General features: G+C 37.2%; 1 protein-coding gene across 1 annotated transcript; it reads right to left on the bottom strand.

Moving 5' to 3' along the window:
* Window positions 1-5334: 5334 nt before the first annotated feature.
* Window positions 5335-9796, bottom strand: Pdc (phosducin). The gene is made up of 3 exons (XM_005348504.1): window positions 9736-9796; window positions 8056-8207; window positions 5335-5862 (listed from the first exon to the last, which is right to left on the bottom strand). Exons 1-3 carry the CDS (start codon window positions 9794-9796, stop codon window positions 5335-5337), a joined length of 741 nt encoding a protein of 246 aa, XP_005348561.1.
* Between the last annotated feature and the right edge of the window lie 2175 nt (window positions 9797-11971).

Below are 11971 nucleotides of genomic sequence, written 5' to 3'. Positions count from 1 at the left end.
GCACATGTATACGTATCTTGACATATGAATGCATATGGAGGTCAGAGGTCAACTTTCAGTTGTTGGGGGAGGCTGCTTGTTTGTTCCCAGACACCCCAACTGGAAATAACCACACAGAAACTGTATTAATTAAATCACTGCTTGGTCTATTAGCTCTAGCTTCTCATTGGCTAGCTCTTACATCCTAAACTAGCTCATCTCCATTAATCTGTGTATAGCCATGTGGCTGTGGCTTACCAGGTCAAGTTCCAAGTTCTGTCCCCAGCATCTGTCTCTGGCAGTGCTAGATGGCTTCTCATTGACTCTGCCTACTCTCTCTATATATATCTCCTCCAGCCAGGCTATATTCTGTTAAGCCATTGTCCGAAAAGCAGCTTCTTTATTCATTAACCAATAAAAGCAGCACGTATACAGAAGGACTTCCCACACCACTCAGTAGTTGGTTCTCTCCTTTCATCTTGTTGAGGAAGGGTTTCTCCTGTCAGTTCTGCTATGTGTTTCGCAGTTCTAGGATTATATATGTGTACCACAGTGTTAGGCTTTTCATTGTGGATTCTGGACACCACAAAGCTTCCATGGTAAGAGAGTAAAAACTCACTGAGTTATTTTGCTGCTTCCTCTAGCCCCAAATGTGCCTCTAATTCTCTTTTCAGATTTGAAACTTTTAGTTAAAAATAACGCTCTTAAAAATTGCCTAGAGAAATGTTGCTGCTGAGTTTCCACTTACTAAAAGAACTACTTGTTTCACTATTGGAAGGTAAACTATTTAGACATAGCTACTTCACTTCCAGACATTATGGGTCATCAAAAAAATACTTGTATCCCAAGATACAGAATCTAATTTAAAGCACCCCACAAACCCGATTATTCTTCTTTATACCATAGGTGTCCCAAGAAGACTTTCAGCAGCACACCCCATTAACCTTGCAGTTTGCTTAGCTGCATAGTTTTTTGTTCAGCCTTCTATATCAACTTGAAGATTGGTAGTTGTGAAGTCCAGTTAGGAAATGATCGCAGGGGTTCTAGTGACAAATTATAGTAAATTAAATTCCCACCAATATAAGAAAGCTGGAGGCAGAATATATCTTTTCTATATCATGGTAAGTTATTTTCAAATGGGCATTATTGCTTCCTTCTACAGAACACTTGACAATGTCTAAAGAAAGTTTTTTTTTCTGGGTGGTGATGACACGTGCCTTTAATCTCAATACTTGGGAGGCAGAGACAGGCAGATCTCTATGAGTTCAAGGCCATCTTGGTCTGCAAGAGCTAGTTCCAGTATAGAAGGACAGGCTCCAAAGCTACAGAGGAACCTTGCCTCAAAGAGAGAAAGAGAGAGAGAGAGAGAGAGAGAGAGAGAGAGAGAGAGAAGAAAAAAGAAAGTTGTAATTTTTGGTTGCAATTAGAGGAAGGATGCACTAGCAGCTCACTGGGAAAGGTCAAGGGCGCTGCTAACTGTCTTTTAGTGTGCATGAAAAATCTCCACAGAAATGCCAATAAGAGTGAATTTCAGAAATTGTGACATAGGAGCAGACATCAGGATGAATAAAAGAATCCAAAGAGACAATGGGGGAACTATCCAGGAAGAAAGGAAGAAAGGCTACAAGATAAGATTGAGAGAGTATAGTTCATGAGCACTTGGTAGAGAAAGAATTTCAATTTGAGAATGGTCTTCAGCATCCAGTATGCCCCAAAGCGTGGAAGATGAGCTGTAGAATCCAATGTGTACAGCAGTTGGCCATTTTGTTGGAGTCACTTACCTGCCTTTCACTACCCTGGAAATCTAAAGGACTTTTCTCTTTTGATTTAAATATTGTATGTAAGCTGTTTAGTAGGTTCATTTGTACAAGAATGTGAGTGGCATGTTTGATATGTATTCACTGCATCTAACATCTTTATGAATTAGCTTATGTGTGTGCATGTGTGTACAATTTTATGCTTGTAAATCTGTGTAGCATATGAATCATTTTACTTGCTGTTTATTTATTAATAAGTAACATTTTAGTAATATTTGTATATTAGGCACTCCTAATTAATTTATATGATTTTATATCATAGTAGCTCTGTGAATAACTACTGTCAAGATCTGTGTTTGACAGATCTTAAGAGAGATTAATTAGTGTGTTCAAACTCACAAAATGAGCGAGAGGATTCAGACCAAGAAGTTTGCTATGTTGGCCAATGGAGTCACCACCACAGCAGAGACATGGAGACAACGCTATAAACAGTTATCCACTCTTTCTTGTGTAATGCTTGTTTTCCTTACCTTACATTTCTTGCTCTCAAGGACCCAGAGTGGACATTGCAGAGTATCAGTAATGTTTTATGAAGAAATGAATAAATAAGCTTTTCAATTTATAATTCAAATTTGCTATTTCTTATAAATTTGTCTATCCTTAGAGAAAAAAACAAGTTCTCCCTCTAGTTTATTTGAGTAGTTATTATTTGAGTAGTTAAGTGACATGGTAGAACATTTTAAACCTTGTAACTTAAAACTCTCTCTTTACTGAGTCAAAAGTGATCTCTGGGGTGGATCTGAGAGGGCTTAAGGAGAAGGTGGGAGCAAATATGATCAAAACACAGTGTTGAAATTCTCAAAGAAAAAAAATGAATCTGTTTTTACATGATCTCTTCTCCTACGGAATTGAACAGCAGATGAAATGTTCGCATAAAGGCGCTGGTATTGCAGCATTTCTGCAACAGCAGACTTCAAGCGTTCTAGTCAAATCCTGCCTTTTGTGTGACTCCCCGATGAGTATTATATGATCAAAGCCTCACCTGGCACCCATTAGTCACCTGGTCTTATTTTGAGAGTGGTTGCTATCATCACTCAGTCTCTCTGTCTGTACCACCTAGTTACTTTACTTTTGGCAATGATGGGTTAAAGACATTCCCCGGGCTTAGTCCTGCTTAAGCTTGCTATCTGTTTATTTTAAATTAGAGCATGGTGGTTTGTTTCTTACAGGAGTAGAGCTTTCTCTGGATAGGAAAAGTAGTCATTTTTACTGTTTTTTTTCCCTTGCACGTAGGTGTTTTCTTTCACTGGTTAGCCTTTCTTTCGTCCTCTGGCCTGCAAACTTGCTTCTTCTGCTGCTAAGAGTGGCTACTAACTGAGCAGAGTTTACATCTTTTTCTTAAACTGCTGTCTTTTGAGCTATTTGACTGTCCTTTCTCACCATCTCGCCACCATTCTTTAAGACGTTCTTCCAGTCCATGGAATTAATGCCAATCTATAGCTGTTCCACTGAGGTTTTAGGTTTTTAAATATATCACATGAAGACCCTGGTTTTTTTCATATTTTTTGTTTTGCTTTTGTTTTTGCTTTGTAGACAGACTGCCCTTGAACACCCAGGCCCCTGCCTCAGACTCCTGAGGGCTAGGTGCGGCACCGCACCTGACTTTCTAGCTTTAGATACTTCCTTTGGGAGTCATGATTTTAAAGAACACCGGAGATAGGAGTGGTAGGTTAAAACGTTAAGCTGTTAAGAGTGGGTAGTTTAAAAATACATCAAAGCCAAACTTAGAAAAAAGCAGCAGGTAATGCAGAGGGGAGGGGAGTAATCCCAGAATAGAACTTCTGCAACTGTTGGAATGAGTGGGGATACTGGACAGTCGTGCATCAGCTGACTGGAGAGGCCATGTGGACTCTTGACAACTATGGTAATGAGTGGGGGTACTGGACAGCCGCCTCTGCTGACAGGAGACACCCACGTGGACTCTTTGCGACTGTAGGAATGAGTGGGGGTACTGCACAGCCATGTGTTGGATGACTAGAGACGCCCATGTGTGTTGGAGGAGCCGCTTGTTAGTCCCAGCTGCACAGAACCGAAATAACCACACAGAAACTGTATTAATTAAATTACTGCTTGGCCCATTAGCTCTAGCTTCTTATTAGCTAAGTCTTACATATTAACTTAACCCATTTCTATTAATCTGTATATCACCAAGAGGTCATGGCCTACCAGCAAAGTTTCAGCACGTCTATCTCCGGCAGTGGCTCCATGGCGTCCCTCTGACAGCCCCCCCCCCTTCTACCTCCCATACTATAGGCCAAGCCAGTTCTTTACTCATTAACCAATAAAAGCAACACATAGACAGAAGGAACTCTCACACCACATGAGGACTCCTCTTCCATGACATCAGTCAACAGGTTTATTTGTAGTTGCCTTCTCAGTTCTGGTGGTAAAAAGATGAGGCAGTTCACATAGGATAATGCCTGTTTTCTCGTGAGAAATGAACGAGGTGAAATGTTTAGAGTCAGGGGTGGAGGTGGGAAAGTTAAGGGGAAAAAGAAAAGCTATCAGCTAGTTACTTAAAAGATTAGAGACCAAAGCTTCGAGCCTTTGTGCACTTTGGCATGGGCTGCCAGGGAGGACTGTTCAACCTGCTCTGAACACACATCTTCACCATTTCTTCCTTTGTCAGCCATGTTGCTTCAGTTTTCACTCATCATTACCTTTTGCCTCTGGTTTAGATACTTCACCTTCCTCCTCAGCTAACTTAAGTATTTATACTTTCAATGTTGTGTTTCACTTTGTACTTCCATGTCTTTTTGTGGGAGAACAAACTTTCAAATATTTTCTTTTCTACCTTTTTTTTTCTTGGTGAGGGGTGAGATAGGGTTTTTCTGTGTAGTCCTGACTATACTGGAACTCTCTCTGTAGACCAGGCTGGCCTTGAACTCAGAGATTTGCCTGCTTCTGCTTCCTCTGCTGGAAATAAAGACATGTGCCATCAGTGTCTGGCTTTTTTGGACAAACTTCCAAATGTTTTCAAAAGAACTAAAAGTTGAAATTCTACTTCTCTCATCTGGTTGCATTGTTTTACAAATGAAAACAATACTTTTCAATGCAGATTTAAGGTTATTAGAGACACATATGAAACCATTTTTGTATTTTGAGCTTTATGAAGTTTTTAGGTTCTTAAGAATATAATACTTGACTCACAGTAGACTTTACACAGAATATTTGTTTCTTCATATGATTTTATTCTTATCATACAAGTCAGTTCACAAGTAGTATTCAGTTTCTAAAGCCCAAATAAAAATGCCAAGGGAAAAAGTAACACGTATCTTGAAAGGGATTTTTAAAGTGAAATAACATTGACATTATCCACCTCCTCTATTTGCTCAGTATTTGTTAAGAACTATATTTTTTTGCAGCAAAATATCATCTCAACTTGGATATCTAATATTTAAAATGCTATTAACATAATTTTAATATCTTTCCCCCAAATTTGGATAGCCAATAGTGTTTGCTAAAGGAATATAGATACTACCAAAAACAAGTGTTCACTGTGTAAAGGACAGATATGAGATACTGACACAGAGAATGCTTATTCAGCATCTTCATCTTCCATGTTGGTCTGCTCTAGGTGATGCATCTCTCTTTCTGGTAGTAATCCATATTCATTTAGGAAAGACTCCACATCTCCAGCAAAAAATTCTTCGGCGAACTGTTCGGCAATGCTAATAAAATTGCTGATGAGTTCCCCACCTTTGTATACAAGCAGGGTGGGGAGAACATCTGGGGAAAAGCGGTCCCCAGCACCAGTATTAGAAGCTTTTATCTTACAGAACTTAACCATTGGGTACTCCGCCGCAAGGCAGGCTAAGCTGCTGTTGAGTGCATCACAGCCCTTCACGCCATCTTCATAAATGGTCACCACGATGGTGGTGACCTTCTGCTCCTTTTCAATGGTCTCCAGGAACTGCTCCCCTGTTTCCAGCTCATACACAAACCCATATCTAGGCCCAAAACTCAACTTCTGATGCATATCCTGCATGCATTGTCTACGGTATTTGCGCAGGCAGTTTTCATCTTCTTTGTTTTGGTGAATTAGTTCATATTCTTGAATGCTCATCTAAGGGTGCATGAAAGAAATAATGGAGGTAGTTCAATTGGAAATGTTTCACGCTTGGATGCACCAAACTTATTCTCAAGTCTAGGAGTTTTGACTTGTTTTCCTCTCTGCTTAGACCACTTTTCTGCTTAAAAAACCTTCTTATTTAAGCATCGCCTCAAAGGTCATTGACTTTCGTTACTTGGTTGATCATTTGAAAAAGGGCCCTTACTCTATCCTCCTCTTTCTCTATCCTGCTTTTATTTTCATAGCAACAAGTACTGTGAGGGCTTGTATTACATATTTGGTTAACTAGTATCAGTTTTCTAATTAATGTGTTCAATGTCTGCAATTGTTTTTTTCTGATTATGGGTGCCACTCAGAACTGCTGAATCAGAACTGTCAGGGTGAGGCTGAGTTGTCTGTGTTTTAACAAGCCCTCTGGGTTATTCTTAAGCACTGGGTTTAGTCATAAGTCAGAGAACTATACATCTTCTAAAACAGCTACATTTTCTTGTGATTAGAACATCCAATTACCTTAATACCCTTTTATAATGTTGACTCCATTATTAATATAGTCGATAGACAATTAATCACCTCTTCCCCTCAACCAAGAAGAAAATATAGACACAAAGGAGTGACGCAGCCTATTGTCATACAGTTCACTGAAAGATGTGAAGAGGCCCAGAAACTTGGAAGCTGGAAGCTGGAGCGTCTCAAGAGGATTGTTACCTGTAGCATCTTCATCATGTAACCCTTGAACCGCAGCTGCTATCCATTTTTATTACTTTCTTCTGCCTTGTGTGTTTGTTTTCCTAATATTCCCAATTCTTTCTCCCCAACAGCCTACCCCTCTCCACCTTCCTTTCTCTGTTTTCTTTCTTTTAGTACGGTAGGAAATCAAGGTCTTCCTACCTCAACCTCCCAAGTGCTGGTATTATACACCTATGCCACCACAGCCAGACCATTTTTCTAGCCTAACGATTTTTCCCTGTCAGTTTTATGGACTCAATTTAATTTTTTAATCCTAAAATTATTAAATGTTTTGTATAATTCTTAAGTTGCCATCATAGTTCTGCTAGTTTGGGCAACCAAGCCTCACAAATATTGATTTAAAGCTATATTTGAGCATTCATACTCGAAGTTGTTCTGTTCATACGTGAGACATAGATATTTAGGCATACAGGCACATTTCTGAAGTTTAACCAGAACAAAACCTTTAATAATAGCATCTCAGATTTGACAGTATTTTTTAAAAGCGTTTTTATTTGTTTTCCCTTCATGATATGTTTGAAACAAATGAGGACATTCTTACAGTTTCTCAGTTTCAAAATGTGGGTGTCTCATCTACACTGCATAATGACCCTGAGAGAGAACCAATTTCTGCCTTCTGCCTCACACAGTGTCAGACTGAAGAACCCTACCATGGCCTGAAGCCAAGGGCCAAGGCATATTTCTGTTCATGGTCTCTTTACTCAGTGTACTATCAGTACAAACTGCTTAGGTGATGTGCTAGAGTGACTTCTCTCACAAATGAAAATCTCTTTATGACTTCCTTATTATTACCATTAATTTGTTTATATATATATGTATATATACTTTTGGCAATTTTTAAATCTCATATATATATATATTATTTATGGAGATTTAAAAATTGCCAAAAGTTTTAAAAATGAAGTAAAAATATTGATGTTCTACCAATTTAATATTTAAAATAATCGCCACTGACATTTTAGAGGTCTTTGACTCTATCTCTATGACACAGGTGTACACATGCATAACTAGACTCCTGCAATGCTGTCTTTAAACAATGATGCTCCTGCTTCTCTCCTTCCTTTATCTTCCTGAGGAATCTCACTGTTCCTAACAATAATTGTTCTCTACTAGATAGAGTCTCTTCTCTGCAGACTCAGGTGCTTAGAAACACCCAAGAATGAAAGCCCACACGGTGTCTTTGCTGCCTTAAAATGTAGCAGCTTATATAGTTTAAAGCTCTATATTTTTTTCTTATACTGAGAAGTTTCCTCTACAATAGCTCATATATTTATCATTTATTCTCTGACTCCTACATGTATTTCATAGTATGGAATACCTTGTCACAGTATTCACTGTGTACTGCATTGAAAGCATTTCACAATATTCTGAAGTGATTCTCTTGAGTGAATTAGACTAGGAAATACATAACTTATAGTTACACGTCTTTGCTTCTCTTACCTTTCTGCCAACTCTGTCTTTTGAGTCTTTGTCATCTCTGCTCTGAGGAGAAGACATTTGCCTGAGGATCTCTTTCTTACTGGGTGGAATTGAATCACTATCTTCACTTTCTAATTTAAACTTTCTCCAGTCGTTGATTACTCCTTTGGGTCCTGAAATAAAAATTTTAAGCATTTTTCTCTTTATTATCAAAAGACAATTAAAAGTTGCCTTGAGAAAATGTCATCTCCTGCATCAGAAGCATTTCCTGACTTGTTCATAAAAATAATGTCCAAGATTAACTTTACTAAATGGCAAAGATCATGGCACAGAATCTCTCTAAAACATCCATAATAACAATATAAATTATGTGATCAGTACTATTTACAGAAGTTTACAGGTAAGAATACTTAAAAATTGGAATATATAAAAGCAACCAGAATTTCAGAAAAGCAGCACTCACTACATAAGAAAGACACGTTTGGAATAAGTGAGCTTTTGTACTACACTGTTAAGGGAAACTGGAGTTATTGGAGGAACAACAATAACAGTGGCACCTAAACCCAACACTTGGAAAACAGCATCTGACTTCAGTTAAGGAAACGAAAGCAACAACTATCATTACATAACCAGCCAATTCCTCTCAGAGCTGAAGAATCACAGGAAGGACCCTTGCAAAGGGTTTTAAGTAGAGAGCCAGGGATATCACCCAACTGTATAGGGCTTTCATTATATGTGTGAGGGTCTGCCACATCGCACAGAAAAATGTGTGCAGTGTCAGCAATTAATTTTTCTAATGATGGGCACTACTGCCCATCATCTGCTGAATCAGAACCTGTAAGGGTGAGGCTCAGTTGCCTGTTTTAACAACACAGACAAAAATCAGCTATTTAACAACACAGAAGAATTTCCTATTTGGAATTAATATTTGGTTCTTGAGAAATAATGCTTTGAAGATCATAAATTCTTCAAAGCATGCAGTAGTAAATAAGCTATACATACATATTTATATATATATATATACACATACTTTGTATATATACTAAACTTAGTTTTGCTTCTTATTAATATTATATTCTACATATGAGTATATTCTTTCTCCCTCACATTGTATATCATATTGTATATTATAGTACATAACACTAGGGTCTTGCTAGTGGTATATGAATAGCCACATATAATTGAACAAGTTAAGAAAAGCCCCTGATGAAATAATGTTCTGGGTTATCTGGAGGTAGGTTGAAATCCACTTGATTCAAGCATGAGTATTATCTTCTTACTCCTTTTTTCACATTCGAAAAACTAAAATCAAGCATTACTTACTTTTGATCACACATATGTATATATGTACATATGTACATACATATAGTATAATAAGGAAAGTCTGTAGTGGCTACACAAGGAGGAGTGGGAGAATACAAGGGCTTTACTTAAACTGTAGATAGAGGAGTCTTAGATAACTGGGTAGCAGGAAATGATCAATAATTTGTGTTCTCTCTAACTCTTTGATACTGAAATAGCAAATAACTAACCTTGGATCATTTCACTTTAGGTCAATTTATTTAGTCAAATGTTTTTGGATTATTCTTCCCAAGTAGAGGAAGATATTACTTAATTTCAACCATATTCTCTATATGAACATCAGATATTACTAGAATTAATTTTACTTTAATAATTATGCTTTCTCTGCACTTTAGTTACCTGTGTGTGTAGCCTGTCCTTCAAAGTCTTCCTCTATGCTTTGGCTTGTGGCTTCTTCCATGTTATGGGTTGGGTTGGGTGTAATCTGTATGATGAACAAAGAACAATGAGACAGATAAATTCTAGGAGACCTATGCAAGCATGTACATCCTTAAATACAGGTTCATGTATTATAAGCCCCTGATGTCACCCAGGTGGATTAAAGGTTATCACTGTGGGAAAGAGTGTTTTGAATGTTTCTGTCTGCATTGTAAGATGACACTGATTTAGCACATGCTGCTAATGATGTTTTTATAATTTATGGTTTGTCTCTTAAAGGTTTATGTTTTTATTTTGGGTTTAGGTACTCCATGAACACTACTGATTAATGAATTCCTAATTTTATTACTACTTGTTAAAATATTTCTTAAAACCATACACCAATATTTCATCTAATGAAAAATTCTAATTAATGACATGCTTACTGTCTTAGTGTTTGTTCTATTGCTGTGAAGAGACACCATGATCAAGGCAACTCTTACAATGGAAAGCGTAATTGAGGGCTCCCTTATATTTTCAGATGTTCAGTCCATTATCATTGTGGTTGGGAGCATGTCAGCACACAGGCAGGTGTTGGAACAGTAGCTGAGAGCTGCATCCTGCTCCGTAGACAGAGAAATAAAGAACCTGGGCCTGGCATGGGTGTTTGAAACCTCAAAACCCACTCCTAGTGACACACCTCCTCCAACAAGGCCACACCTCCTAGTTGTTCTAATCTTTCTCAAATAGTGCCACCCATTCCCTGATGACTACACACTCAAATATATGAGCATATGGGGACATTTTTATTTAAACCACCACACTATGAGCACTTACTACAGGACACGAATTTACTTTATGTGACAAACTCATTTACTGCTCTCAGAGCCAAATGTGGTAGGACAATTATTAATCCAATTTTATTGTAAAAGCTGAAAGATGCCTAATTTTGATTATTTGTCATGCATGGGTAGTAAAGGATATTAACCTAAGCAATTGGACTTTGGAGCCTACTGTTATCCATTACACAATTTATTAAAATAACTATGATTTTTCCCCGTTGATTTGAAAAAACACACTGTATGATTTAGCATTTGAAAAAAGGTGACCCAATCAATACTTAACATTGAAACATCTTCAGTGCTAAAGACCAAATTTTGATGAAATGATTGCCCACAAAACAAATGAGAATAGATAGTGACTAAGCCTATAGTATGAATTTTTTCTCCCCCAACACTCTTTTGTAATTTTGAGAAGGTAAAATACTATGGGAAGTAAATCATGGCTATTTACTTCTTTATGTTTAGTTTACAGTAAAATCAATTTATTTGCTTATTTATATTTCAATTATCTCTAAATTTTGGTTATTATACATGCTAGTGTATTTCTTAAAGGATTCATGTAGTTATAATTTCTCTGAAACTTCTATGAAGGGGGTCTATATAGCAGTGGATATATCAAGTGTCTTTACCTTTTCTCTTTGCCCCTTTCAAAGTCAATTTTATTTTTTAGTTCTCTTTGCTTTCCTGGAACTCACTCTGTAGACCAGGGTGGCCTTTAACTCATAAAAATTCACCTGCCTTTCCAGTGCTGGAATTAAAGGTGTGTGCTACCACCACCCAACCCTCTAAGTCAGTTTTAAATACCATTATAATCCAGTCTGTATTTTTAATTACTTCTTAGCTTTTGCTGATCTATGCTTCCATTTTAGAGTTGGTTTAGGGTTGCTTGTCTTGACCCCTCTTGTGCCTTGACTTGTGGTGACAACATTTGGACTGATCCTAGAATTCTGTTTCCTTTATTACAGTCCTTAACAGAATCACCTGAGATTACAAAAATCACAGTCGTTCCCTGCTTGGTTTTCCCATTTGAACAAGAAAAGCTTTTAAATAAACTATTAAAGGAAAACCAACCCATTCTAGAATATTTTTGTAATTATAAATATAATTAAGAATATGAGTTTGAATGTATTTATTAAATATAAAGAATAGCAAAAAAAGAAAAAATGAAAGGGAAATAAGTAAATACTGTTGGATTAAAAACTAAATGCAATGACTTCAATTATTTAAAAGCACTTTATCTTTCTAAAGGAACATGAACTTTTTGCTTCAGAGCAAAACCAAAGAACAAAGAACTCGAAGCACAGCTGATTATTTCTAGCTGCTTCATTTCTAAGAAAACTGTAACTTAATTAGCCTTTCCTCTTATAAGAGTAGAT

The sequence above is a fragment of the Microtus ochrogaster genome, chromosome 6, assembly GCF_000317375.1.
Source record: "Microtus ochrogaster isolate Prairie Vole_2 chromosome 6, MicOch1.0, whole genome shotgun sequence".
NCBI lineage: Eukaryota > Metazoa > Chordata > Mammalia > Rodentia > Cricetidae > Microtus > Microtus ochrogaster.
The sequence above is the reverse complement of the archived record's forward strand: the minus strand, read 5'-3'. Positions and strand labels throughout refer to the sequence as shown.

Excerpts from the sequence above, each read along its gene's own strand:
- Pdc (XM_005348504.1), bottom strand. The coding sequence starts at position 9,796 with ATGGAAGAAGCCACAAGCCAAAGCATAGAGGAAGACTTTGAAGGACAG. Across the intron at positions 8,208-9,735 it reads AGGACAGGCTACACACACAG|GACCCAAAGGAGTAATCAAC; the intron begins GTAACTAAAGTG and ends TTTTTATTTCAG. Across the intron at positions 5,863-8,055 it reads AAGACAGAGTTGGCAGAAAG|ATGAGCATTCAAGAATATGA; the intron begins GTAAGAGAAGCA and ends ATGCACCCTTAG.